Source organism: Dipteris shenzhenensis, chromosome 27, assembly GCF_047967505.1.
Source record: "Dipteris shenzhenensis isolate YYH24624 ecotype China chromosome 27, Dip_SZ_1.0, whole genome shotgun sequence".
In the NCBI taxonomy this organism is placed as follows: Eukaryota; Viridiplantae; Streptophyta; class Polypodiopsida; order Gleicheniales; family Dipteridaceae; genus Dipteris; species Dipteris shenzhenensis.
In genome coordinates, this window is record NC_141622.1 from 12077993 (window position 1) to 12104786 (window position 26794).

Genomic DNA, 26794 nt, shown 5'->3' on the forward strand with positions numbered 1-26794 from the left:
AAAAGACAATATTACAACATTAGACGTGGAAGGAGACCATTTATGCCCAAATGGGAGGTCAAGTCCAACAATGAAACTCCCACTTTAACTCTAAGATGGGCTCTTAAAATCTTTATACACCTTTTCTTGATGAGGGGGAAGGTCGTGATGCAGGACAGATAGTTGAGTTGCGGTAACATATCTGTTCAATGTTGCCTCCATCCGACTGTACATTGGTCTGGGGGGAACCCCCATGTTGGAGGTATTTGAATATTGGCCTCCATATTGCATCACAATGGACTACGGAAAGAGCCTTGAACCTCCTTAAACTTGTTTGGGAGTGACTGGAGGATTTGAAGAACCACCCACCGCTGCTGGGGTGGCCTATTCACAGGCAAGCAATGGTAAACTCCAGTCAGAAGGGCAGGAAAAGGCCCATGATATAAGATGAATGCTACCTATTTAAAATCAGCATGCAGGGCCTAGGGTTGCTGATATATGCAGTTCTAACATCACTAGCACTTTTGCCAATCTTGGTCCTGATCGCATGAGAAAGCAAGTATACCTTAGCTTGCTTAACTTTTTGACTCTGTTCAAAGTACTGGTTTGGGTGATTGATGCCTACATCAGGAGCACACCCATGTACAGCCTCAAATGTCAGGGCGCACGCCAGCTGTAATTAGAGTTTTCTTCAAGAATGAGCATCCTACATAATCACTTCCAAATTACAAACTTGAAACCACCCCCTAAAATTAAGCGATTAACTGGAGGCAGTCATATGATGATACCTGATAGTGACGATTGCGAACTTTGTCCACGATATCATCTGACGTCCTTCCACCAACTCGTAAGCTTCCAAGAGCTGCCCTTAAGTTTTCTTCACTGTCATAAGAGGAAGTAAAGTGAAAATTTTACTCCGTTGCTTTTCATGAAACAATCTCTTTGAAGGAACTCTCATTTTGGTGTTCAGACAGAAATCAGTCGAAAGAAAAGACCTGAAGTGGCGGTAAGGGCAACCATGATGATCTCCAACTCCAGGAGTTGATAAAATTATTTTGTTACAGGAAAACGGTGTATAATCCTGCAGCATAAAATTCTGTCACTCCAGCTTTGCAAAGAGAACACCTTTTCATTCAAGTACAATACAAACTCTTTGTAATTTCCTTTAAATTTAAGCATACTTTCCATTAACTGGGAGGAAAAAACTTTGTATTAACTTACAGTCCGTTTTCCCTCTTTGCCATAATTGTGCCTTACATTGTAGGCATACTCTTTGTCAAATCTTTCTACACCCACCTGTTTAAGAATATGCCCATTCAGACCAATCCGATGAAAATAGTGGAAAATTGCTGAAACCTTGATATGCAAGCAAGCTGTTGAAGATAATGATCTAGGATGATCTAGGATAGAAGTATTGAAGGCTTCAACCTTCTGTGCAAACTCCGACCGCCAGAAGGCCAAGGCATCATCCAACTTCAACCCAACACCCTGGAAATAAAAGGATAAAGCCCATCATTTCCTTAAAGTGTCCAGTAAATTTTAGCAGCTTGTTTAATGTAAGAATTTACAAACAGAACCAGAGCTGAGGTTTGAAGGAGAATAAAATCACAGAACAAAACCATAGAGAGCATTTATTCCCATGCCATGGCAAGCAGAAATCACTAATAAAAGGTTAAGCAAAGAAGGTTGAAAAGAAGATTGCCTTAAGGAACAGCCCAAGTTGCTGTCTGCCTCCATGCTTTAGATGGTGTTCTTCTCTCAGCTACATTAGAAAGGTCCTTTCAGTAAGCATACAAAAAACACAATTGATTTTGGCTGTTCAAAAACCAAATTAAGACGACCCAAACATACAGAGGTAAGGAACCCAGAACCTTTAACGATGAATGTGAGCTTTCAAAGGCCAAGAAAGTTGGCTTTAGTTCACAGCTGCAAGAATCACATTACGAGCTACAGAATATTTAAGGTATATGCTGTGGCTCCACTTGCCTTATAAAATAAGTGCCGCATGCAGAGGGGAAAGGATTCTTTAGCAAGGCTGGCTACATCCTGAAGTGCAACTTCTGTTTTTGACTTCACCTAATTAAAACCAGACCACTTTTTAATAAGGTGAATATACAGCCTGGAATAAAAGATCATATGAGTACATAAAGGCAATTAAGAAGTAAACTTTGAAAGATACATGCAGACAACCTGAGAATAATCAGGTCCTAAGTACCGTGAGCTCAGTGCCTCCACAATCTATCAAGATCAGCCAAGCACACCAGTGTTACATTATTATGGGAAGTAAATTCCAACTTGGATGTAGACAACTGAATTTACAGCTACTGAAGAGGTCAGTAAACTTGAAGAGCCACAGCATGCAGCAGCAAACCGGAGTCAAACGGTCTCTCTCTTCGTCAGCAATCATAGCCATCCACTTCCTGCAAGTGGCAGAGCATTGTCAGTATAAGATATTTTACTCAAGGTCCTGGGAAATTTAGCTAAGATATTGTCTAAAGGGGAAAGAGGATAACTAAATAAAACAAAGAGGAATAAATAAACTAAATAAACAATGCCTTTTTAAAGAGGATAAATAAAGAAAATAAATTTGCTTGCAAACTTTGGCCAGAATCCATTTCTCATTGCTTGCTCACATGTGGGAATAAAGCCTCCTTGCCATGTGGCAGCATGCTCTTGCTTCATACCTTGCCTCTGTTATGTGCTCATGGCACCACTACTCTCAGCACCCTCTACCTTTGTCTTCTCCCTTTCGTACGTCTTTTCCTGGCTAGTTCACATCTGTTGCCTCTATTATCTTCTCATGGCACCAACACTCAAAACCCTCTACCTGTCTCTTCTCCTTTTCACGTGTCTTTTCCCTGGCTAGTTCAGATCTGTTGTCCCAACAATATATCCATTTGAGCTCTGTTCCGCCACTAAAACAGAGTTAAGTACCATTAAAATGTCATTCAACCTATCATGGGCTATCAAAACCTCTTCCTCCACACCTCTAGCCAGCAGGTAGCCTCATGACAAACACGTAAACCAACATTAAAGGTAGCCTCCTTGCTCATCTTCCCGTTTGTCCCAAATCAGCACTATGTCTAGAAGATGTCTGCTATGTCCTTGATTGAGTGCAATACATAGGGCATTATTCGGGTAGTTGGGATGCACCTTTTCAACCAAAGGCCAGCTCTTTGCTCAAGCCTTTCTACCTTTAGTGATGCCACAACAGTAAGGCAATGCTTTGTAACATGGCTTACAATTTCTTTCCTCTTTCCCAAGAAAAGTAATGTATCAACAAGGTCTATTATATCATCTCAGCCTTGTCATATATACAATCTGAGATGCAATGCTGGAACTATTCTACTAGTTCATCAAGAGGAAAGATGACTTGGTGATCACCAATAAAGGTAATGCTTCATCTTGCTTGAGGATTCAATCACCAACAAGAAAGCAATCTAAACAATAGCATGTAGGGATAAGAGTGACAAACTGCAAGTCTGCGAGTGAACTATACAAGCTCCAAGGGTGGCACCTTTACTGTTCTCTGGCTTGCAATTGGAAGAGCGCTGACATGCTTCTAAAACATGTTCCATATAGCTTTTAACAAATATCTACGATAGATAATCTGTTACCTTTCAATCCTGGTTCTAACATTACCTCCCTGCCATCTGCCGTAATCAGAACATCCCATGCCACAAAGAAAGTAAGCAACCATAATGGCTAGTAAATTTTTATAGAACGTGCAATCTCACCCTCCCCATGCGAGTCTTTGTAGTCTGAGAAGCCTTCCAAAAGGCAGTTAATTGTCATGCACCGTTACTAGGTTTCCATAAAGAATGGTGTTTCTAACAAGTTCAATACCATAGGCTCCACACCGTTTTGAATAAAATGACACCAACATCAACCATGACCGGAGCAATCCTACATAAGGTGCAAGGATACCATGCTAAGTTTCTTAGGTTATCGGCAACATAAAGAAGAGCATTCCATTTAGTAGTAGTTCATGCATTATTAGACCATTTATTTGAGTGTGCAAGAAATCCTCAGATCTTAATTACACAACAAGCATAAATAAATTGAAACAGGAACAAGGACTTACCGATTCGTCAAAACAAGGGCTTTTGAGAGTTTACTGCGGAACTGCCCTACAACCAGAGAGGCCAACTGGAAGCATAAAGACATAAAGGTAGACCATTGCATTAGAAAGCTTGTTCTGCAATGATTTTCAGTAATTGCAGTATATTTGTTCTATTCAAAAGCATATTGTTAATACTTGTTGGAGTTGTTCTTCTTAGAAAGGGAAACAGGAGATTTCAAGGTCGCTTTTAGGAGTCCAGTCTGGACATACTTATACCTGGCTACTGGGAACATATGCCTGGCCCTTCTGAATGAAAACTCTGCGACTCGCAACAAGCTCAGGAACCTCTTCAAAGGGAACCTGCAAAATACACAGAATCAACCAAGAATCACAACTAACACAAAAGACACATTTGGCTTGGTTGAGAGAGATTATTGCCTGCTTATACCTAACAAAGACTGTTTCAAGGCAAGCAAGGTGATCAATGGTTGTCGAGTAAACACAACATTCATTCAAGTAAATTGCTATGAGCTTGGTCAAGTACTCCTCAAGGTTTCAATGATAAACCAATGAAAATTAGATGGTGCATTTCTCAACCCAAGGCATAACCTTAGCCACTTGGTAATGAATGCAACCTTTTCCTGGTCCTTGGCTACCAAGAAGACCTAATTTTGTCCATTGTACCCATTCATGAATGAGTACATCTCGTGACCTACCTAGTCTAGGATAGCATCGGTGAATGGGATAAAAAATGGTTATGATATCATTAGGGCATTGAACTTTCTATAGTTGACACAAACTAGGAGGTTTCCATTCTTCTTAGGCACTATCATGATCGGGAAGAACAACCAATCACTTTAATTGATTGCAGAGATGAAACCTTCCTTGATCACTTGATTGAGCTCGACTTTTACCTGATTAGCATAATTCATATGGTCTTATTGACAAATTGTCTTAGCATTGGGTAACAATGGAATTTGGTGTTTACATATCTTGGGTGGCACTCCACGTAGATCAGTATAGCTCCAAGCAAATACATCCTTATACTGCATGAAAAGACTTTTGATATCATGGAGTTGGTCATTAGCAACATTTTGGCTGATCTGCAGTATGCGTGGCTTCTCATTTGTGCCCAAATTTAATCCTTGAGTTTGTTCGGGTACCAAGTGATGAGTATCCAGTTGCATAATTGTCGCCTTGGGCTTGACTAGTTCTCACTCCCCTATGATGTTTTCAGTGAAATTCTTAGGATACAATTTTTTTTGCTCCTCAAGCTTATTTCCTTTTATCTTTTATTTGATCTTTGCTACCTAAAAAGTGTCAATCTCACCAATAGGCAAGATATGCATCTCCATCAATTGAGATTTGAACTCTTGTGGAAATCGATCCCCTCTAAGTCCCTGGTTCTACAGTTGTGCTAGGGACTTTGCTCGGGATGTGGTTGGAATTATTGCCTTGATTGAACCACTTTGGCACTCTTGATCCAAGGTCTACCTAGCAGCAATGGTTCGGCACTCTTCCATGGCATCCTTAGGTTCCACAAGTCTCTGATCCACCATATGCACTTGGAAGGGAGATGTCTTCACACCGCTGAGTTTTAGACAATATATAAGGTTCCCAAAATTTATACTGATGCCAAAGCCACCATCCATGATGTCTCCTGGGAGATGATGCTTTCCTATTCTAATGGTGATCATGGGTACTGCCTCGTCTCAACCATAGGAGTGTCAATCATGAATATTGTAACAAAGGAATCAACTACTAGTGGATCCTCCCATTGATTGGGACCCTACAGTAAGGGGATAATTGCAAAAGCTCAGCCACTATCAAGCTCAGCCCACTGCCAAACTCACCTTCATATCTCAAAACATTTCCCAAGATTTAGTTACATTGGAGTTTTCTTGGCACTTAGCATCTTAATGGTGCTTGGTTGTGGGAATTGAGTGTCATCTATCAAGTTTGCTCTGCAAGCATGGATAGGCCGTATGGAGACGAGGGAATGAGTCAACAAGTAAATACAATTAGAGGTGTATGAGATGAAACCAACTTGTATTACTCATGAGAAGGGGCTCATAGCCCTCTCTTCAAGAAATCGCAACCACAGAGTCATGCTCATGCAACAAGGTGTTGGTGCAACACTCACCCTTGCTTGCCTCAGCTAAAGCCACTATCTTATCTCTCTGAGTAACACTTGCTTCAATAGCCTAACTCTATGTTTCCAAACACTTAGACTCAAATCCATTGTATCTCCAGTTCTCTACTTAAATAATCCTAAGGAAGAATCTATGCTAACTACCTTCCACAACCTACCCATATTTTATTTCTAACTTATCACCAATTATTCACTTGCATATGTGGTGACAACCTGCTCATGCTTGTTGCTTGATGACTCGCCACTTGGTTGCTTAGTAGTGCCTTTAAGTACTTGGTGACCCAATTTGGGCACTCAAACTAACTTATGGTTAACACATATCCTTCATGGAGAAATTTTATGTCACTTTGCTTTTACATTAGCGAGTAACTATCCACATGAACCCATGTCAATTAGTACATCATCTGCATAGATGATTATGGCTACAATACTCCTAGTCTAAAGGATGTAGAGGAATGGAGTAGGAGATGAAGTTCAATAAATAAGTTGCTGTGAAAACAACCATCAAATTTAATATTCCATTAGCTAAGATCCTACTTTAAACCATAAAATAGATTCAATAATTTACATTTCAGATGTTTCTATCCTAGAACTGTATGTCCCTCTAACTGATCCATATGGAATGACCTCAACTAGGTACCCATAAAGGAAGGCATTCTTCACATCCATTTGATAGATGAGCAACTAAAAGTGGGCCTCTATGGCAATGGAAATCACCTAGTTGTCATTTTGGCATGGTATTGTGATCCTGGTTGATGAGTGGCCTTGCTTGAGGTGCACAACATCGAGATACATGGTGAATTGGTCAATAGAGTGATTGCAGTTGAGAAGGGAAACAAGGATCCCTAAAGAAATAAGAAATTGCTATGCGATGTGATTGAAAACAACCAAACAATATAAGAAACATACAACAAAACACTAAATCAACCACAATACTAATGATACACACAACTTAGCACCTCAACGATCACAAAAATCTTCATTGACTATGGAAGCAACAACTCCTAAACTAAAAAATACACCCTTCTCTACTGAAACATCCTTGTCCTTGCTCAAATAAACAACTAAACCACCAGAAGAAAGATCCAAACTTACAACATATGCCTCATGAACAGATGCAACATCAATTTTCATCAAAACAGAGTAAGAAAGAAGGCACACTAGACACTCCATCTGTCAGTCACAATGTACACTAACAAAGATGGAGAACCAAACATGCAAAAAAGACATTAGATGATGAAACCAAGACACTACACTCCCTTAACTTTCCAACATACCTCTATGTCTTCCCAAAATCAAACTATGTGTTGCATGCAGCAATGTATGACCAAACTAGGAAATGACACATAAGTGTCTTTTGCAAAATAGTCACACCTGGGTGTATGGAGTATTTATTGGGATGATTGTTGAGCATCAGTTTGTACTAGTGATTTCAAAACTTAAGTGCATCATGGTCCTAGTTCTACATCTTTGGGCACCTAGCCCCCAAGGGAATGGAAATGGAAGTGACCATGCCCTTGGTATTGAGAGCACCTACAATGAGGTTGTCTATTGCATCAATATATTCTATCATGTCCCCTCCATGTCCCCCAAACTATTGGAGAACCTCCATTGAACCGATTTGCTGGACCATTGGTTTGCTAGCATCATCACAATACCTCACTGTGCAATCTGTGAACTCTTGTCCAAAGAGGAATTGATTCCAAATCTTCAAGGCATAGATGATTACCAATAGCTCCTTGTTGTAAATTGAGTACTTAGTCTTGATTGGAATCGGTCTTCAACTTTTAAACATGATGGGGTGACCTTGCTACTCCAAGATTGCTCGATGGCATAGTCACTAACATTGGTCCTCACATAGAATGACTGGTGCCACTTCTAGGCATGGGGTTGTGATAATTGTCTCCTTCAGTAAAGCATAGGATTTCCTGGCTTCTGTAGTGAAACAAATAGCTTCCTTCTTTGTCCTCACTCCTTGCAAAATATACCAATAGGCCCTACAATTGAGTACTTAGTCTTTATTGGAATCGGTTTTCAACCTTTAAACATGATGGAGTGACCTTGCTACTCCAAGATTGCCCAATGGCATAGTCACTAACATTGGTCCTCACATAGAATGACTAGTGCCACTTCTAGGCATGGTGTTGTGATGATTGTCTCCTTCAGTAAAGCATAGGATTTCCTGGCTTCTGTACTGAAACAAATAGCTTCCTTCTTTGTCCTCACTCCTTTTACAAAATATTGCTAATGGGCTCTACAATCTCTACTAGGTCTTTGATGTTCTTTCTATATGCTTGACCTAAATGACAATAAATATTGGTTGGTACCTCATAATCAATGATGTCTTTCACCTTGGTTGGATCTAGGAACAAACCAATGGAATCGATGATGTACCCTAAGCAATATTCTCCTCCAAAATGAAACTACTCTTCTTGGCATTGATGGAAAATGATTATCCTTGAGAAGTTATAGGACTTATTGGACATGTTATGCATGTTGTGGAAGATCCTTAGAAAAAACCAACACATCATCAAAAAATACTAAAATTGATTTGCCGAAAGGAGACTTGAAGATCCACAAAGTTGTACAATTGAAAGTTGTAGGTGCTCTAAAGGTCATAACCACTAACACATACTGGTCCTTTTTTGTGTGAAAATTTCATTCTAGAATGTCTAGTTTGGGAGTAAGAATCTAGTGGCATGCACTCTTAAGGTCACATTTGGAAATTATATTCAACTGCATTTAGGCATTCCAAGATGTAGTTGGTCTAATGCATTGGCAACCAAATTTTAACTATGAGCTCCTTGAGGGTGTCATAATCCATGCATAACCCAGTAATACTAACTATCTTTTTTACAAAGAGAATTGGAGCTATGTATGGAGAATTGCTTGGTTTGGTAAAATTGTTCCATACCAACCAGGGTGTGGGGGTTAAAGGTCACTGTGCCTTTACCCCGGTTATGTACAATACTCAAACACATATATAAATGAATGAAAAAGAAGATTAGGGTGTTTTGCACCCATCAAAACTTGTGTGGCCCTTTGTTTGTCTCTCTCCCTCTTCCGTTCTTGCTTCCATTGAGAGCACTCTCAACTGGCATCAGAGCCCGGGTGATCTAGCTGAGCGTGCGTGAATGCTTGAAGCTCAGCAGCTCTATGAGAGGAAGGAGAAGCTCTGTGGGAAGCTTTGTGGGTGACTTTACTTGCATTCGAGTGTGTAGAGGCCTTGGAGGAACCTTTGGAAAAGTCACTTTGGTTTTGCGAAGTGGTTTTGAGAGCTTGTTAAGTGTTTTCAAAGAAAAAGTCGTTTTTTGAGCTTTTCCCTATTCTGTTCGATGACAGAGACCCCGTATTGACTTGTAGAGGCAACTATTGCTTGCTTTTGGTGTCCAGTTCACTTCAGGAGCTTGGAAACACCTTCATTCTTGAAGCTGGGATCATTTCATTGGATTTCTGACTCACTGTGTCAGTTTCTCCGTTTTTCTACCCGGGTGTTGGAACTCAAGTTTGGAGCAACCATTTGCAGATCTGTCAGTTTCGGTGGACTCAGGAGGTCCTAAAACTTCTATGTTGCTCATCATTCGCACTCCGGTGGAGTTTACAAATAGCTTTGTTTCCAAAAACGTTTTTTAATCCGTGTGTTGGACCCGGTGATTGAGACCACGGTTTCCAAAACCGTCTATCCCATTGCGTTTTGGATGCCCAAAAACCCCTACCTGTCAGTTCTTGCGCGATTCGCTGGAGGATTTTCAGTGTTATAGATCTCTATGTATTCGATTTTGTCTCTCTATTATGCATTTTTCATTCTAAGGTTTTGAAACCTTAGATTTATGCCACATGGTAGTGGATAAGTGTTGACTCCCATTTCTCACTCATCGGTTGGGATTTTGGAGTTCCGGCAAAAGAGAGATATTTACAGATTTTCTTGCTGAGTCCAATTATGTAATGGCGCCCATGTTTTGAGGCATCTCAGGTTCTATTTTCAGTAGCGGTCATTACCATGGGACTACGATTTCTTGAGCATACCTTATGCAGATCACTTTGGTTGCAGTTTGAGTAGTGTGCGCTCATTCCTGGTGTGCATTGGGTTGCAGTGGATGATTTATAGGCCATTCGGATGCATTGCAGTCCTTATTGGATGCGCTGATAGGCCCAAATTGCCTTGTGGGATGCTATTTTTATGGACGCTTTGCACATGGATGCTATTTTATGCTGAGGGAGAGCTTTGACACATTGTAGGTGATGCACTGATAGTGCTATGCTCTCTTGGATGAGATATTATTAATGCATATGCCAGTGGACACTGTTTATGCTGGAGTCATTTGGCACTTATTGGCATTTTGGATTGCCATTGTAGTTGGCATTTTCTTTTGGGCCAGATTTGCTCATATGGATGCATAGTATATGCACATGAGTCAGATGCTATGCTTTGAGACATGAGTTTTGGTGATATTTCACTCTATTGTGGCATACACATTTGGGTGCACCTGGTATTTGGTGTGATTCTCTCTTGTAGGCACTAGCATTTGGGATTTTTGCTTCATTTGCATCATGGCATCCTCTTCCATGTCTGAAAAGGAGTTTTTTAGCATTAAAAAGTTTGATGGGACACTTTTCTTTGTGGAAAGAACAAATAAGGGATGTGCTTATTCAAAAGAAGCAGATTAAACCCTTGGTAGGGATTGAAGCTAAGCCTGCAAATATGTCTGAGGATGATTGGAATGAGTTGGATGCATTAGCAAAATCTACTATTAGACTTCATCTTGCAGAGTCAGTTTATTTCACAGTAGTAAATGAGTAGACTACGGAAGATTTGTGGAAGAAACTGTGTGCCACTTATGAAAAGCAAACTGCCTCTAATAAAGTTTACCTCATGAAGAGGTTGTTTGAGCTGCAGATGAAGGAAGGGGTCTCCATTGCTTCTCACTTGAATGAATTCAATATTGTTTTCAGCCAGCTTCAAGCTCAAAAGATGAATTTTGATGCGGAGACTAAGGCAATATTTCTCTTATGTTCATTGCCATCCTCATGGGATACCTTCCGTACAGCTATCAGTAACTCTGCACCTGGTGGAGTATTGAAATTTGATGATGTTGTGGGTAGCTTGTTGGCTGAGGAGATTAGACGGAAGTCTATGGATGGCAACAAGCAGGATGCAGCCTTAAATGTGCAAAGGGCAGATCATAGTTCAGGGGGAAGTCCCAAGAAAGAGGGAAGTCTCGTAGCAAATCCAGGGCACGGAACATTGAGTGTTACCACTGTGGCAAGAAGGGCCATATGAAAAAGGATTGCTACAAGCTGAAAAGAGAGCAAAATAATAAGAAAAAGAATGCAAATTGGGGTGCAAATCAAAAGGAAGAGAGTCCAAGGGAGGACAAAGGAAAAGTGAAGATCGAGGAGATTAATGCAGTCACACATGATAGTGACAATGACGTTCTCTTCATGTCTAGTTTATCTACAGAGTTGGTTACCACTTCAGATGATGCATATTCCCAGGATTGGATTTTGGATTCTGGTGCTTCATTCCATGTTACTCCCCATAGGGAATGGTTCTCCACTTATGACAGTGGAAAGACAGGTTGTGTGCATCTTGGAAATGACGATGCATGTGACATAGTGGGAGTAGGTGACATAAAGTTTTCTTTTGCAAATGGGTCTGCATTTATTTTGAAACATGTGAGACATGTGCCTAAGTTGACCAAGAGTCTTATTTCAGTGGGTCAGCTAGATGATGCTGGTTTTCACACCACTTTTGGCTTTCAGAGTTGGAAATTTCAGAAGGGCTCTATGCTTTTGGCCAAGGGTGCCAAGTGTGGGACTTTGTATCCCTTACATGTATCAGGGGTATTTGATCATGTTGTTGCAATAACCGAGCAGCCAAGCACTTCTTTGTGGCATTGTAGGTTGGGGCACATGAGCCAGAATGGAATGAAACTCTTATGCTGTTTGGGTTATGTACTGCATTTGAGTTTCTTTGATTTTGAATTTTGTGAGCACTGTCTCTATGGGAAGCAGACTAAATCAGCCCATAAAAGAAGGGGAAAGAAAGAGTTTGAAAAGCTTGATTTGGTGCATTCAGACGTATGTGGTCCCATGCCTACACGGTCATTAGGTGGGGTTGAATACTATGTGATATTCATTGATGATGCATCTAGGAAAGTGTGGGCTTATGCTATAGCTCAGAAGAGTGATGTGTTCCAGGTATTTTAGAAATGGCTGGCCTTGGTTGAGAATCAGTCAGGTAGAATGCTTAAATGCCTACAGACTGACAATGGTGGAGGGTATCTCTCTCATGACTTTTAGCATTTCTGTGATACACGTGGGATTAAGAGGGAGCTCACATCCCCTCGTACTCCAGAGAAAAATCCAGTTGCAGAAAAGACGAACCGTACCATTCAAGAAAGGTTGCAATCCATGCTTTCCAATGCAAGTCTTTCTGGTGGTTTTTGGGCTGAGGCAATGAAGACTGCAGTGGATGTGATCAATAGATCACCTAGTAAGAGTTTGGATGGTGGTATTCCTGAAGAGGCATGGAGTGGCAAGAAGCCCTCTTACTCTCATTTGCGTATATTTGGGTGTGAGGCATATACATATGTGCCAAAAGAGCTTCGAAAGAAGCTAGATCCTAAGTCTAGGAAATGCATCTTTCTGGGTTATGGTGAAAGTGGAGAGATGGGCTATCATCTCTGGGATCCAGAAGCAAAGAAGATCATACGCAGCCATGATGTAGTCTTCAATGAGAAGAAGATGCATAAGTCACCCATGAGGGATGTGGGAATGAGGAGAATCACTTTCCAGGATGTGAATCCACCTGCATATGTTGATAGACAGCAAGCTGTCCATGCACCAAATGTGCAAGAAATGGTACCACCAAGTACCCCCACAGGTATACAATCAAGGGTAGATGATGGATCATCTATTGGTGGAAATGATGAGCCAAATGTGGCTGATATGCACGTGGGACAGCAAGTTGAAATGCCCTTGAGAAGATCATCTAGAGTGTCTAGACCGCCTGGTAGGTTTGTTCCAGGGGTAGACTATGTGATGCTTACTGATTGCGGGGAGCCTTCTTGCTACAAAGAGGCTATGATGCGCGAGGATCAACGCAAGTGGGAGTATGCTATGCAATCAGAGATGAGTTCACTTATGAAGAATAAGACTTGGGACTTGGTTTCTTTGCCACATGGAAAGAAAGCATTGCCATGTAAATGGGTCTACAAAATGAAGGTCAGAGGTGATGATGTGCCTAGGTACAAGGCCCGTTTGGTCACTAAAGGGTTCAAGCAAGAGAAGGGTGTGGACTTTGATGAGATATTCTCTCTGGTTGTGAAGATGACCACACTTAGATGCATGCTTGGACTAGTGGCATCAGAGTGATCATCTTCTCATGGAGCTTCTTAAACTGCATGAAATCACCCTACACAAGACTGTAGTAACATCATTTCTCATTATGCTTGGCCTAAGTTTTAACATCAATAATCTGCCAAAGCCATTGTTGTACTTTGTGGTCCAATTTGTCTTCTTAGATAATTGTCAGTTATCAAAATTCTTCTCACCATTGGAGTTGTCTTCTGAGAGGTGGAATCATGCACCTTCCACCTTCCACTAACTTGTTCACACACTAGTTGGGAATCTCCTTGCACCTCAAGTTGCTTGATGTGATGTTCTTGTGCCTTTTGTAGCCTAAAAATGAGTGCCGAGTACTCAGCATCAAATTAAAGGATTCAAGATGTCATCACACCAAGACTAAAATTTGGACATCCCAAGTTTCTCGATAGTCCAAGATAGGTAGAAGGAGAGGGTGGGGAGAATTCAATACTTGAGCCAAACGTTCAGCACCAAATAAACTTGCAATCCTTTGTTGATAGTTTATCTTTAGACCAAAAAGAATTACAACTTGAAGCTCAAAATGAGGCACAAAGGGTTGATTAGGTACAAAGGGATTCCTTGGTCGAAACATTACCAACCATAGCCGAGCCCTAGAAACCTTTGTAGTGAGATTGAGAATAAACCATTCAAGACGAGCTTATCCATAGGAATTAACAAGCAGATGCGCCAAATCTCCCCCCAAGCTTGGGAAGCATCCCACCCTTCGAAGAAGGACACCCTTTTAATTACCTCTGAAGCAGCAAGTAGCTCGATCACCGCACAATGAGTAGAATTAAAATCAAAGTTCTCCCAGCGTATCACTAGTTCTTCACCTTGAATCATCCACGGTGTATCATCCCACCCGTCGTCTCCTTAAGCAATGCACTGTACAATTAGTTGTTGCAGATTGACATAAAGATCAAGAAAGAGATCTCGCCCATTGGTAGCCGTAAGGCGCGGAGGACCAGGCACCAAATCCTTAAACTCGTTGAGAAGTGACATAAATATCCACCCTCCTCGTGTGGCGTGCGTCCATGAAGTGAACTTGGAAAAGTTTTGAATCGGCGATCTAGTAGAAGATATGAATAGAGCACATGAAATGAAATACTTTTGCTTTTTACAGCAAGAGGAAACTCCCCACGGTTAGAGAGTTACAGTTCTCGAGATTTCAATATATAAGCAAAAATCATTACATTTTCATTACTTCCTACTTGCTGGCCCAATGATAAGTCTCCCTTTTGTGAAGGGGGAGGTCTTGGGTTCAACTCCCACTCTTTAATAAAAAGAGAGGAGAGGAGAGGAGAAGGAGAAGAGAAAGAGAAGAAGAAGAAGAAGAGAAGAGAGGGGGGGTGCGGGATCTGTTACAGTTTTGCAGAAACCCAGAAAAACTGTCCGTGACCAGAAGACACACGAGGCCAAAAAATCATCGCGATCTGTCCGCGATACGCGCGGGTGTACACAGTGGATGCAAATGTGCGTGCACGAGCTCAGAGGGAGCACAGATGTTACAGTTCTACAGATGCGACCGGTATGAGCAGAAGATTCGCCAGCCAGAATACACGTAGGAACCGTGAGCAGAAAGCAGGCAGACTGAAACAGCGAGGTTTTGCAGCTATAGAGACAGGGAAGGCACATAGTTTGGAGGTGCAAAAGTAGAGAACTACGCATGGAAGAGGCCGTAGAGCCGCACTCACTCGTAGGAGTAACAGATTTTACACCACTAGCCATCGAGATTTCGATCCGAGCAGCCACACCATTTCTGTTAGCCGGAAAAGAAATCAAGACTAGAGGCTAGAGGATAGGTATGGCGACGCTCAAGGGCCATAGAGGAAAGAAGAACGTGAGGGCGAAACATTATCATGGGAGGGAAAAAGGGATTAGAAGGGGAGGGAATGAAGAGGGAGACTATGGCATAAGGGGAAAGGGAGAGGGGGAAGAGAAGCATGTACATGATGGGAGGAGGAATGTAAAGATGGAGACATCAAGGGAAGAGGACCATGCTTTATTTAAAAGGAAGGCAAGGGGGAAATCAAAGTACTAGCTAGGTGACTTTACAAGAATGAGCGTGTCTCATCAAGGAATAGCCCCCTCCTTTTATAGCCAAGAGAGAGGGTCTCTTCTAATAAATGCATCCTCCCACATGCATGGTGTGTGTGGAAGAGTCTCCCATGTGGGCTAGGCGGTTACGCACTCTCAATTGTGTGCGATAACGCTTGGCCACATTTTTCCACATATATCAACTCCCATATCCCAAGTCTATGATACTCCCTTGGTCTCTTCCCAATTTTATAATACGTTCAAACATCTAGGAGGACAAGTGGAGGCTTGGCACAAGGAATCTTGCCACCTCATCCTACTTTCCCTATTATTTAACTTGCACTCTTGGACCTTCTATACCTCCCCCACATGGGCCTATCCTATATGGAGGGAATAACCCAATATAATATCCATCTCCACCTATTTTATATTACTTCTCCCATGGACTTTGAGCCATATCTCACTAAATGCAGGCATGGGACCGCCTAGATGGAGGGGTGGCACATGGAGGAGCCATGCCACCTTACATTTTATAATATTACTACCATGGATTATGTATAACACACCTTATGGGTCCTCTTACGTGGAAGGGTGGCCCATGGTCATGCCTTGCCACCTCAACCCTGGGCTCTATGCACTCCATATTTTATTGTACGATTGCCACACATGCAAGCACACACTCATACTTATGCCTTTTTACTTTGGTCAAATTTATCCATAACAGTACACTTGTATGAATCCCCAAATCTCCCACTAGCCGATCAAGCCATATAGCCTCCTTGCAACCCTCTGTGGCTGCAACATACTCAGCCTCTGTGGTAGACAAAGCAATGCACTTCTGTGTGCGAAACATCCACGACACTGCACCACCTGCAAAGGTGAACACATAACTAGAAGTGGATCTCCTGCTATCCACATGCCCTGCATAGTCTGAATATATGTACCCAAGTACACGCATGTCTCCTCTACCAAAGCAGATGCACATCTCCTTGGTACCCTTCATGTACCTCATGATGCACTTAACTGCCTCCCAATGCCTCTTTCTTGGATTAGCCATATACTGGCTAACAACTCCCACTACAAATGCAATTTCTGGTCTAGTAGCTATCATAGCATACATAAGACTCCCAACCGCTGATGCATAAGGAACCTTGGCCATCATGGCCCTCTCCTCATCTGATTTGGGACTATCTGTATGACTCAGTTTCACATATGGAGGCGATGGAGTACTCACTGCCTTCCCCCCCTTCATATTGAAACACTGCAATACTTTTGTAACATACTCCTTCTGTGAAAGCCAAAGGAGTTTCCTAGTCCGCCGATCATGCGTGATGCGCATATCAAGAAGATGACCTGCAAGTCCCAAATCCTTCATATCAAAGGCCTCATGTAACTTGGCCTTTAATGTATCTAGCTCATAAGTATTCTTGCTAGCCAATAGCATATCATCCACATATAGTGCCAGCAGTATCAGGCTATTATCCTTAGCCCTTTTAGTGTAGAGGCAGTGATCAATTTCACTCCTTCTAAAACCTAGGACCGAACAAAAGCATCAAACTTCTGATACCATTCTCTAGGCACTTGCTTAAGACCATAGAGACTCTTCTTCAGCTTGCAAACTAAATGCTCTTTGCCCTTTTCTTCAAAGCCTTCCGGCTGCACCATGTAAATTTCCTCATGCAGATTCCCATGCAAGAAAGCTGTCTTGACATCGATCTGCATAAGCTCCATATCCTTTGCTGCCACTAGTCCAAGCATGCATCTAAGTGTGGTCATCTTCACAACCGGAGAGAATATCTCATCAAAGTCCACACCCTTCTCTTGCTTGAACCCTTTAGCAACCAAACGGGCCTTGTACCTAAGCACATCATCAAACACTATATTAGAGAATTTGGGAAAATCCCAATTCCCATGAAATAAAATATAGTCACTTCAAAAGTAAAATTTGATGTTTTTTATTGAAACATTAGCTCCATTGAGGACCCAAGTTTCAATTATGTTGGGGGAGACCAGATCATGCACAATACTTTCCCAATTCCTAGAAACCCAAGCAAAAATCTTCCGTATGTTGCTATGGCAAAAGGCCTTAATAGATGTGAACATGGCTCCATGGCCAAAACATTTGTTGATTTGCTAGTGAAAGCAAGATGTTTGTTGTTTCGTATGCATCGAAACCACAAACAAAAGCCAATTTATAGATGTTGCATTAGGAAGATTCATTGGAGTATTGATATATGCAATAGGATTGTTATAGATCTTTGACATCCATCATATAAATGTGGTCTTCAAAAACAAAATTAAACTTGCAACAACTGTCAATTTTGATTTGGTATATTAGATGTATCAAATTAATGTCAAATGCATATGTTTCTATGTTGATAAATTGCAGTATATTGACATATGCAATAGGATTATGGTAGAGCTTTGACATCCATCATATAAATGTGGTGTTCAAAAACACTGTTCCATCACAATAGAGCTCATGAAACCCAGAGACATGGTCTTGATAAAAACCTTTTTTTAAATTGCTTTCTTGTACCAAATATAATCAAAACCATTGACACATAGCCAATTTTGCACCACATCGTTTAACATAATCATTAACAATTCCATACTAGTATTCATACTCACAAAGTAGCTCATCTCCGAAGGAGATATCCTGTATGGTTTGCACAGTAATGTAGCCATGGGCACTCAAATTTCCTTGTGACTTTTGAGCCCAAGGTGGTAGTTTAGGGATGTATACAAATATAACATTTGTTCTTTCTTTATAATACATTGAGCTATTTATATATCCAGCAATGTTTCCATACAATACATCTCCCACAATACATTTCACATCTGTCAATGGCTCAATGAATGGATCTTCAAACATTCCATAAGTCTTCATCCTTGGGAAAAACTTGAGGAGAGATCTCCAAGTATCATAATCATACTTTGGACCATTATATACCATCAAATCTTGTTTTTTCTTGATGCTCGTATGTACAAAAAGACCATATCCTGTCCCAGGTATTGTTGATTTCTTTACTTCATAATGGATGCCATTCATTTCGAACACGTGCTCAATGGGTATGGGCAATTTATGTTTCCATAAGCCATTGGATGCAGGATCAAAATTTGTAATAAGATAGCTCTTCAACTTTTCAGGACAATCTGCAACACCTATCATATGTTTAAAATCAAAGAATCATTCTTTTAGTGGAGGAATACAAACTCACATCATAAAGCACACAGCATTTTTTGGACAAGGTACTAACTCAATGTCTATTAATTCTTTCACAAAACAAATTGAAACATAATGTTTTGCAAATTGAATCTAACCAAATAGTGTCCAAATATAAATCAGAATGTAGGTACAAATGTTTTAGTTGAGCATTTGTGTTTGCAACTCTAATTAACAAGATCACTCACATTCCCTAAGGGTTGTCTATACAATAAAATCGAATCAAGTTGGCTAAGAATGCCCTTGCAGCATCGGCAGTGATTCCCCTTTCCTTGCATCCAAGAACCATAGCAAAGCGTTTTGCCTCACTATCTTTCAATGGCCCCATTTTGGAAATTTTTCCTAGCATGCATTCTTCCTCTTCATTCAATATAACATGTTGAGCATGCACCATACTTCTTGTAGTAGGACAAGTCCCTCTCACTCTAGTTTTGGTTATAGGTGAAGTAATACCTTTCTTTGTGTCTTTTTTTGAACTACGAGTAGACATATGAGATTCGACATTCATCCTTTCGAGAACTTCTTTGTTTTTTTCTTTGAATTCAAGGATCACTGGTTGAAAATAATAGAACATATCATGCCCTTCGACAATCGGAGCTTGACCAAATCTGTTAGAAGAGATGGCACTGCGCACATCTACTGCATCATCTAGCATCTATAGGTACGGTAATAACTCATGAAGCAAAATAGAATCACCACAATCTATATCAAATTTTGTAGGAAAAATGCAATTTTCTGCTCGATTAACACAACCCGTGTAAGGCGAAACATCAATGAACACTATTCTTGCTAGTTTGCATTCCTATTTAAAACAACACCACACTCTCATTAATGGTTTAAACTCCGCTTCCACATTCATCCTATCTGGTCGAATGATTCTACTCTTTGTATGCTTGTGGCATGCCATCGCACCCCAAACCATGAAGAAATGTAACTTTCTGTTAACATGATGCTCCAAAGTGTCCAGCATCTGTTGCACCATGCCCTTTTCTCCTCCAGTGGACCAAATGCCAACATGGTAGTGATCGAGCAACCATTGTAGAAACTCTAAACACCCAGGACGGAGAACAAGCCAATGCTTCCCATTGTGCAAGCTCATATGTTTATTTGACTTTGAAAAACAATGCTCGAGCAATAACCCTTTCAAATCTATTATCACTGCTAGACTAAGTCTTATTTTTGTTATAACCTCTTTTAACATTATTTCTGAGGGTGACATTATGTCTTCTCCTTTACCTTCTAAGATTTCTTCCTGCACCTTGGCTTCATACAATGACATTGCATCTTCTCCTTTACCTTCTAAGCTTGCATTCACATTTGTCAATGGAACATTGACTGCAGACATTGCATCCTCAACATTTTCAAGCAACCATGTTGAGCTTGGAACTTGCATGCTAATGTTCAAATTAGGCACATAATGAATCATTGGATCAAATGTCACATGTACAGGCAATGCTTCTAGTGATGTGAAATTGAGATGGCCAATATCTGTTGATAAACAAGGAAATTAAATTCATAAGTAGAAACAAACTGAAGATTGAGATGGAAAACCAAATTGTCAAACTTTAGGTTGTGTGCTCTCAATGCAATTTGTTTGTGTGAAAGCATTCATGTTTTTCTTTTTCAAAACAAAATTGGAATACTAAAAAAAAGAAAGCATTCATGTTCATATGCTTAGTATACCCCCTAAAGTTGTTGAATCTATACCCTTTCAAGTTATTTTAATCCCCAAAACTACATATCCTTACAATGCCAAAAACCTTTGCGTAATAGATAGAGTGGAGTCCAACATTATCTAGCATTGCCCGAGTGTTCCCACTAAGAAAATATTTGGCCAAGCGGCCAAAACATATTTGAGCATTCATATGAAGTGAATAAGGATAGAAACAACAATTTACACTAATTCATTCATCACGATCAAGACTCAACACACTTTTTAACATTTATGAACTCATAAATAAATTTGGATGTGTATCACACTCCGAAGGTATTACAACATGCACACATCTTTTCATGAAATATAGAAAATTAAACATATTCAAGAATACATATGAATGTTTGAATTATGGCAATGACATAGAAGAAATTTCCAAGAAATATGAAAAGATCTTTGGAACAAAAATAATACATCATATGGAGAATATAGCAAGATAACATATGGAAAACACGAACACCATATAAAAGGACAATTTCAAGGACCTGTTGCTTCCTCTTCTGTTTCCCAAAACTTTGAAGCGTGTTTTTGTAAATGCTCACGCTGCTCTTCATTGAAGGGTTGAAGCTCTTTTTGTCGTGGTATGGTATCAATTTCTTTATCCCCTCCACCTTCAATTCTATCATCTTCTTTTGGCACCCCCTCTATTGCCAATATTGGTTCTTGCAAGCCAGCCCATTGTCGAATTTCATTATTACTGTAAGCATACGTGCAACATATACTTTCAACCTTTGCCAACTCCTCATAAGTCTCAACAACTGAAACAACACGCCTCTTACAAGAAAGAGACTCTATTGCAGCAAGCCCCTCAGAGAACAAGTCCAATACATAATCATCTTCTCGACAGAAACCCATGATCATGTCTTTCATGATACTTGAACGTTTTCTTTTCAAGGACAATTCAATGTCAAATTCATCATCATCATCCTCGTCATCATCATCCTCATCACTTGATTCTTCTGCACCACTTGATTTTTCATATTTTTCATCTGCAACATATATTGATGGCTTACATTGTGCATTGGTATAGCACTCAATATAATTGAAATGCTTTTCTTTGCTTACCAATACACAGGCAATTAAGCCATCCATAGATCCAGTGACAAATATATCTGCAGTTTCAAAATTAAGGCAACTGAAGTGTATTTTATATTGTCCGCATGTCTTATTTAATGCATTCTTCAAACATGATACATGATCCATGGTCAAGAAAACCACAAGAAGGAACTGCACTGGGGGAGAAGCGATTGTCATCAAGCTTTTCAACAAACACTCAAAGCGATCCTCATTCCAATTTCTACTTCTGCTTGGTCCATACATTACATCCAAAAAGGCAACCCCTATTGCCATTGGCTCTTGGTACACATTATGTATAAATTCCATTCCCTCCATGTTTGAACCAACTGTGTAGAACCTCCAAGGCCGGGTGGAATTCGGTCCATGACTTGCACCTTCACTTTGTCCCATAATCCACCTTAGATACCCCTTTGCAGCATCAGGCAATGGTGGAGTTTCCTTGCCCTGTTGAAGCTTCACTTTTAACCATGAGTCAGAGCAACCATGAATCCGATGATACAATTCTCGAGTAATTTTAAAATGTAATCTGCACTCATCCCAATTTTTTAACATTAAAGAAGGCCGTTCTGTGGATATAAACATATAAAGTTCTTCTTGCAGTGCAGCATCTCTCTTGATCTGCATAGCTCGTCCTTCAATATCAAGAATCATAGCATCAGGACTTCTTTGTTTTAGCTATGACTACTCTACCTTCCTTAATGTCATTTTGAATTTGACCAATTTGATCATCACTCAATCCACGCAAGCATCTAAACGTTGAGACTGTGGGTTGCCTACGGCATTTTCCATCTTGTGAATATTTGCCTGCAATGTAATCCTCAAGGATGGAGATCCAACCATCATAAATGGCATCACTTGTGATTATCATATGTACATCCTTCGTGGCAAAGCTATTGCCCAATGTTACCTTGCCAGTGTCAATGAAAGCCTGCAAAATATATGAATCCATTAGAATGCAATAATTACGAAATCCGACTTGTAAAAAATGATTCATAATTAAAATCTATACTTACATCCCAATTCTCACGATCTGGATGTCCTTTTGCAAGCCCCTTTTGCAAGCCCTTGTTGTGCTTTCTTGGGTCTGTTAAAGAGAATCCATTGTCCCCTCACCTGCTTAAGTATATCAATGTATGGAGATTGTCTCAAGATATTTTGAGACTCCAGGTTTGCCATCTTCGATATCTCCACACAAAAGCCTGCGGGACAATTCACTACAATCCTCGCCTGGCGGGTGCGGTAGTAGTTCTTTCTTTGGGCCGTGCTATTATCATCATTAGATTGAATATTTTAGCAGCATATATTGAATGTTGTCTAGATAGTATCCAATAGTGGCACTTGGTTAAATCCTTTTTATCTACCCTTTCGAGGGGCTGCTTTGTTTCAGGATTGAAAGGCATTAAATCCGCTACAGCAGCAGGAGGCCTAGAGTTATAACCGAAGTCTGCAGCAAGCTTGTCCACATGCTCTTTGTTCAACCCTCTATATACATAGCTTGGAGGAGCTTTTTGACATCTTGTAACTGGAATTGAAAATGTTCCATGCAACCCGAATGGGTAGTATTTTTCATATTCCACCAAGCCTGATGGTTTCTTTTGCCCTTTTTTTCCTATGACCTTTCCACTTGGCTCCAATTCACTACCACTACTTCTTTCCACAACTGCTAGCATACCCTCTGGAGGTGTTCCTTCTTGTGGTACATCAACTATAGATAGCTTTCCTTTCTTTGCCCCTTCTCTGCTACCACCCGGTGCTTGAACCACAGTCGATTTTCCTTTCTTTGTTCCTTCCCCACTATCTTCCCCACTCTTACGCTTCTTTAATGTTGCTGAAACTTTGCGATATGATTCAATGATTGTTGTCACTGTGTCAATTTCATTTCCATCAATTGATTCAACACTTATCCAGCCTCTTGAGTGCATGCTGTCATCTACATCAGACTTCATACGAGATGCTTCATAATCGCTGGGATCCAAGAGAAACTTCTTATTTTGATTTATAATGATCAACAATCCAATATCTCCCTCTTTTCCAACCACATCTTCAGTGATTTGATGTATCGATCCAACACAAGTGTATGCACTTTTATTAGGTGACAAAACAAATAAGTGAACTCGTGTCAACTGTGCTCCCTCAATACTATATATGTCAAAGTACCAAGGTATGCTTTTTTCTGCAAATCCACTTACAACTTTCTCAACCTTCTTCACATTTGTGTCTTTCTTGTAAAAAAACCCAAGCAATATACAAACTATCATCTTTATAATCTTTAATGTTAGACAAAACACATTATCGATGAACATATCTGAAATAGAATCTAGAATTGACACTAGACATAGTAGTAGATTTGGAAAGCACTAGATTCTAGGGAGATTTGGCCGCACTAGGGAGATTTGGCCGTGCGGCCAAATCTTATGGGCTTCTTTTAAAGCACTGGAAGGGGAGGTTTGGATGTGTGGCCAAATCATATGGGCTTCTTTCAAAGCACCAAAGTTTGGGGAGATTTGGCCTTGTGTCCAGATCTTGTGGGCTTCTTTCAAAGCACTAGAGTCTGGAGAGATTTGGCTGTGCAACCAAATCTTGCTAGCTTCTTTCAAATCATTCAAATCTTTCTAGCTTCTTTTAAATCACTTAGGTTTAGGGAGATTTGGCCGTGCGGCCAAATCTTGCTAGCTTCTTTCTAATCACGAGGGTTTATGGAGATTTGGTCATGTGGCCAAATCTTTTCAAAGCACCAGGGTTTGGGGAGATTTGTGTGCAGTCAAATCTTGCTAGCTTCTTTCCAATCACAAGGGTCTATGGAGATTTGGCCATGCAGCCAATTCTTTTCAAAGCACCAAGTTTAGGGAGATTTGGCCGTGCGGCCAATTCTTTTCAAAGCACCAGGTTTAGGGAGATTTGGCCATGCAGCCAAATCTTTTCAAAGCACTAGGTTTAGGGAGATTTGTCCGTGTGGCCAAATCTTGCTAGCTTCTTTCTAATCACGAGGGTCTATGGAGATTTGGCCGTGCAGCCAAATCTTTTCAAAGCACCAGGGTTTGGTGAGATTTGTGTGTGGTCAAAGCTTGCTAGCTTCTTTCTAATCATAAGGGTCTATGGAGATTTGGCCGTGCGACCAATTCTTTTCAAAGTATAGGTTTAGAAAGATTTGGCCATGTAGCCAAATCTTTTCAAAGCACCAGGTTTGGGGAGATTTGGCCGTGCAGCCAAATCTTTTCAAAGCACCAAGTTTTCAAAGCACTAAGGTTTGGGGACATTTGGCTACAATGCGAAATCTTTCTAGCTTTTTATAAGTCACGAGGGTTTAGGGAGATTTGACTGTGCGACTAGCTTCTTTCTCATCACAAGGGTCTTGGGAGATTTGGCTGTTCGGCCAAATCTTTTCAAAGCAGCAGGATTTGGGGAGAGGTTGTGATGCCAAATCTTTCTAGCTTCTTTTAAATCACCTAGGTCTAAAGAGATTTGGCCATGCAGCCAAATCTTGCTAGCTTCTTTCTAATCAGAGGGTCTAGGGAGATTTGGCCATGCGGCCAAATCTTGCTATCTTCTTTCTAATCACGAGTGTCGAGGAAGATTTGGTTGTGTGGCCAAATCTTTTCAAAGCAGCAAGGTTTAGGAAGATTTAGTTATGATGCCAAATCTTTATAGCTTCTTTGAAATCACCAAGGTCTAGGGAGATTTGGCCGTACGGCCAAATCTTGTATGTTTTGAAAGAAGCCAGAAGATTTGGCCGCATGGCCAAATCTTCCCATTTAAAATTTAAAATTCAAATCTTAAGATTCAAATTTCAAATCTGAAGAATTCAAAATCTTAGATTCAAAATTTAAAATTTAAAATTCAAAATTCAAAATTCAAAATCTTAGATATAGAATTCAAATTTCAAATTTGAAGATCTGAAAGTCAAATCATATACTAAAGACCCTACTTTCAAATCACACTTCGAGATTCCTACTTTTACAAGAGTCTTTCTTTCAAATTGTGGTGTTCTGAAATGGAGAAAATGGAGAACATGCATGAATTAGGTACACTTTCGATTTCTTTCGTTTTCTTACTTGGATGATTGAGTAGCCATTGTTGTTTGTGAGCTTGTGTTGTTTGGATTTCGTCAAGATGAGATCTCGTTTGGAAAGAGCAACCTGCTAAGGGCTGTGAAGAAGAAATAGATTTGTCCTTTGTGCCTACCCAAGGAGCATCGTCGATTGAAGGAAACCTGCCACTGAAGGCAAGAGCAGGTCGAAACTGTGCGGAGGAAGAAGAAACAGTCCGAAGTAGTGCTTCGCAAGAAGAAATAGGCCGAAACAGCACGGAGGAAAAGCCGAAACTGTGCAGAGGAAGAGGAAATAGGTCGAAATAGTGCCCCGCAAGAAGAAGCAGGCCAAAAACAGCATCGTGGGGGGAAGGAGGAGCATCGCAGAGGAAAGGAGCAGCGTGGTGGAGGGAAGGAGCAATGCCGCGTAGGGGAGGAAGGAGCAGTGTGGTGGAGGGAAGGAGCAGTACCGCGGAGGGGCCGCAAGAAGAAGCAGCATGGAGGAGCATCGCAGGGCAGTGTCGCAAGAAGAAGCAGCGTAGAGCAGCATCGCAGAGGGGCCATGGGGGAAGGAACAGTGCCACAAGGGAAGGAGCAGCATCGAGGGTCGAGGAGGAGAGATACTAGGGAGCAGCGTCGAGGGTCGAGGAGGAGGGCTTGGAAGTCACGGAGGAGAAAGGGACAAGAGAGCCCAAAAAAAGCATAGTTTGGGGGGAAGGAGCAATCCCCCCCAAAAAAGCATGTTTTGGGGGAAGGAGCAATCCACCCAAAAGCATGAAGAGCAAAAAAAAAAAAAAAAAAAAAAGACCTCTTTCTAATCCAACTATTGTGTGTGGAATCTATGGAGAGTTGAATTGGTAATGGAAGTTTAAAACCTACATAGTTAAGTACACATTGTTAGGAACAAATTGGGATGGGGAGCCTCCCGGGACCTCTCATTTTGACATAGTTTTGAACTTTTTTGCTTGCAATTAGCTAAGCAAGGGTGGAGGAGTGTTTTCCAAGAACTACCCCATCTAAGACGTTGTCCTAAAGCTCTCAAACCACCCTACGTACACATTGGAAGGGAGAGAACAAGGTGAGCCTAGCACTTGATCCCCCATGAAGACAAATTCAATTCCTTCTCATAGGTTTACTTTTTATGCTTGGTT

At 40.8% G+C, this 26794-nt stretch overlaps 1 protein-coding gene across 1 annotated transcript; it reads right to left on the bottom strand.

Annotated features, from left to right (window-relative positions):
- Nucleotides 1–26152, bottom strand: LOC147883866 (putative DNA primase large subunit). Its single transcript, XM_087398885.1, has 13 exons — nucleotides 25799–26152; nucleotides 4319–4402; nucleotides 4064–4128; nucleotides 2351–2399; nucleotides 2170–2217; nucleotides 1966–2055; nucleotides 1682–1741; nucleotides 1408–1467; nucleotides 1201–1275; nucleotides 975–1060; nucleotides 768–861; nucleotides 545–652; nucleotides 1–363 (listed from the first exon to the last, which is right to left on the bottom strand). Exons 1-13 carry the CDS (start codon nucleotides 26150–26152, stop codon nucleotides 304–306), a joined length of 1233 nt encoding a protein of 410 aa, XP_087255011.1. The 3' UTR covers nucleotides 1–303.
- Between the last annotated feature and the right edge of the window lie 642 nt (nucleotides 26153–26794).

Coding starts and splice junctions, on each gene's coding strand:
- LOC147883866 (XM_087398885.1), bottom strand. CDS start 26,152: ATGCTCCTCCATGCTGCTTCTTCTTGCGGCCCCTCCGCGGTACTGCTC. Junction 4,129..4,318: donor CATATGTTCCCAGTAGCCAG/GTATAAGTATGT, acceptor TTATGCTTCCAG/TTGGCCTCTCTGGTTGTAGG. Junction 1,468..1,681: donor AACTTGGGCTGTTCCTTAAG/GCAATCTTCTTT, acceptor TTTTATTTCCAG/GGTGTTGGGTTGAAGTTGGA.